General features: G+C 56.3%; 1 protein-coding gene across 1 annotated transcript; it reads right to left on the reverse strand.

Annotated features, from left to right (window-relative positions):
• Nucleotides 1-327: 327 nt before the first annotated feature.
• On the reverse strand, nt 328-1,334 carry LAGE3 (L antigen family member 3). The gene is made up of 3 exons (XM_012930858.2): nt 1,056-1,334; nt 684-812; nt 328-519 (listed from the first exon to the last, which is right to left on the reverse strand). The coding sequence occupies exons 1-3, from the start codon at nt 1,226-1,228 to the stop codon at nt 405-407; spliced, it is 417 nt and encodes a 138-aa protein (XP_012786312.1). The 5' UTR covers nt 1,229-1,334; the 3' UTR covers nt 328-404.
• Nucleotides 1,335-2,119: the final 785 nt, after the last annotated feature.

Raw genomic sequence — 2,119 nt, forward strand, 5'->3', positions numbered from 1 at the left:
TCCTTGTCTGACACCCAGACAGAATTCTTGGCTCTTAGTTTTGGCATTACCTAGCCCTGACCATTACAGGTGTTTGGGAAGTTAAGCAGAGCATGGCATTCTCTTTCTAGTAAATCTTAAGTACAAAACCAAGGTGGCCTGTGCCTCACGGTACATGCTGAGGCAATCTGGAGGCGCCGCAGGTGCAAAAAATGGGAAGCTGGGAAGAGCAGCTGAGTTTTATTCTCGGTGCCAACAAACATTCAAACAGTGAACAAAATGAGTGGCTCCTGAGCACGTGGAGTTGATGCAGCAAACCACAGGGTGTCCAGCTGCCTTCCCGCACGAGTGCCCTCTGGCCAGATGCATTGTTTGGAGGGTACAGGCCTTTAGCTGCGTCTTTAAGGCCCTTTAGTTACTCTGTGTCAGCGGGAAACTGGGGGCCCAAAGCGCCGCAGGGTTCGCACCACTAGGGAAAGCTGCTCCAAAAAGTTGATAATGGACACTCGGAGGAGGCGAGGATCTTTTGCAGTCCAACGGCTGCAAGAGAAATAGAAAGTCAGGTCGAGGGGGCTGGTCGCTGCTCCCAGTGCTTGGCGAACCCTCGGGGATCCCGGCTTCCCTCTCCCTGGGCGGAGAACGGCCCCCCGCCCATGCTACCTCTTCTTCAGCACCGCGTCCCCGCCCCCCCTTCCAGCAATTACACTGCCAGCATGGTGCCGCTCACTGCCAGATCTTTTCCAATTGCTTCGTGGTGGGGTTCGGCATCTGGAGCCAGGGACTCTAGGGCGATTTCTGCTTCCAAACGGGTCGGGAAGGGCACACTGAGAGTGCTGGTGGAGACTTGGTAAAGGTGCCATCGGGTTCTCTGGTTCCCCGCCCTCGCTCAGGCGCCCCCACTGCTCTCAGCTCTTCAGAAGGCAGACGGCTTTAAACCGTGCCCCTAGGACCGCCTCGGGCCGAGGCCCAGGCCACTCTGTATCCCCGTTCTTCTAGCCCTGTTTTCTTCTTCCAGGCTACCCGGCTCCCGCCACCGGCATTCCCCAGCAGTTCACCACTGGGCCCTAGGAGGATACAAGAAATGTGTCCGCATTCCCGGCCGTGAGCCTGCAGTCGCTACTTCTCCGCCCGGAACTGGAACGTGTGCTGCCGGCGCGACCTGCTGGATTCCACCGGAAGCAGCTGTCTCTGTGTCGCTACCACTGGGGAAACCGCGAGCACGCCGACGGTGGCCGTCCGCCGCCTGCATACTTGCTGCCGCCCACCTCTGACCCCGCTCTAAGCGCGGGTTTCCGCCGCCGGGTGCTCCACACACGCCCCAGGCCGCCTGCCGCGCTGAAGCTCCGCCCCTCGCGTACTCCGCCACGCGCGCCTGCGCGTTCGCACCTTTAAGTAGGCTTCCGGATCGCTTGGTGGGTTCCCGCGATATTGGGGCTACTTGGACACCTTGCTAAGTGCCGAAACAGAGGTTATTCCTTAAAGCCTGTCCCTTCATTTATAGCCCGATCCTGTGCGCTACCGGAAACAGGGTCACTATTAAGCACGAAAACATGTTGTGGGTTCCCTACCAAACTGCCTTGTTATTCTAAAACCCTGGACAAAGTAGCGTTTACTCTTATAATTTTTTTCCCTTTTTAAGAAAGATTCATTTATTTGACACGCAGGCTTACACAAAGAGAGACCTCTCTCACCCCCTACTTCATTGCTCAATGGATCACAAACACCACAGCTGAGCAGATCCTAACCAGGAACTTCCTCCAGGTCTCCCACACGGGTGCAGGATCCCAAGGCTTTGGGTCGTCCTTGAGTGCTTTCCCAGGCCACGGGCAGGGAGCTGGATGGGAAGCGGAACGGCCAGGGTGTGAACATGAAATGCCAGTGGGATCTCAGCCCATATGAGATGCATGTGCTTGCAGGTGGACGATTAGCTAGTTGAACTACTGCACCAGCCCCTGAGGTTCACTCCTTATAGCAAAAAATCTTTTGGACTCCCCAAAAGAACCACTGCAAGATCCTTTATCATTTCCAATTGTAGTGTGGCTCAGGCTGAGGTTGTCTACTAGCTAGTGAGTGCTCCTCCCAGGACAACCTGGACAGAGGTCTTGGGGTGTGGCAGACTCCTCTGGTGTCCATGGGTCCC

The sequence above is a fragment of the Ochotona princeps genome, chromosome X, assembly GCF_030435755.1.
Source record: "Ochotona princeps isolate mOchPri1 chromosome X, mOchPri1.hap1, whole genome shotgun sequence".
Lineage (NCBI taxonomy): Eukaryota > Metazoa > Chordata > Mammalia > Lagomorpha > Ochotonidae > Ochotona > Ochotona princeps.

Excerpts from the sequence above, each read along its gene's own strand:
- LAGE3 (XM_012930858.2), bottom strand. The coding sequence starts at position 1,228 with ATGCAGGCGGCGGACGGCCACCGTCGGCGTGCTCGCGGTTTCCCCAGT. Across the intron at positions 813-1,055 it reads GGAATGCGGACACATTTCTT|CACTCTCAGTGTGCCCTTCC; the intron begins GTATCCTCCTAG and ends AGTCTCCACCAG. Across the intron at positions 520-683 it reads AGCGGCACCATGCTGGCAGT|CCGTTGGACTGCAAAAGATC; the intron begins GTAATTGCTGGA and ends TTTCTCTTGCAG.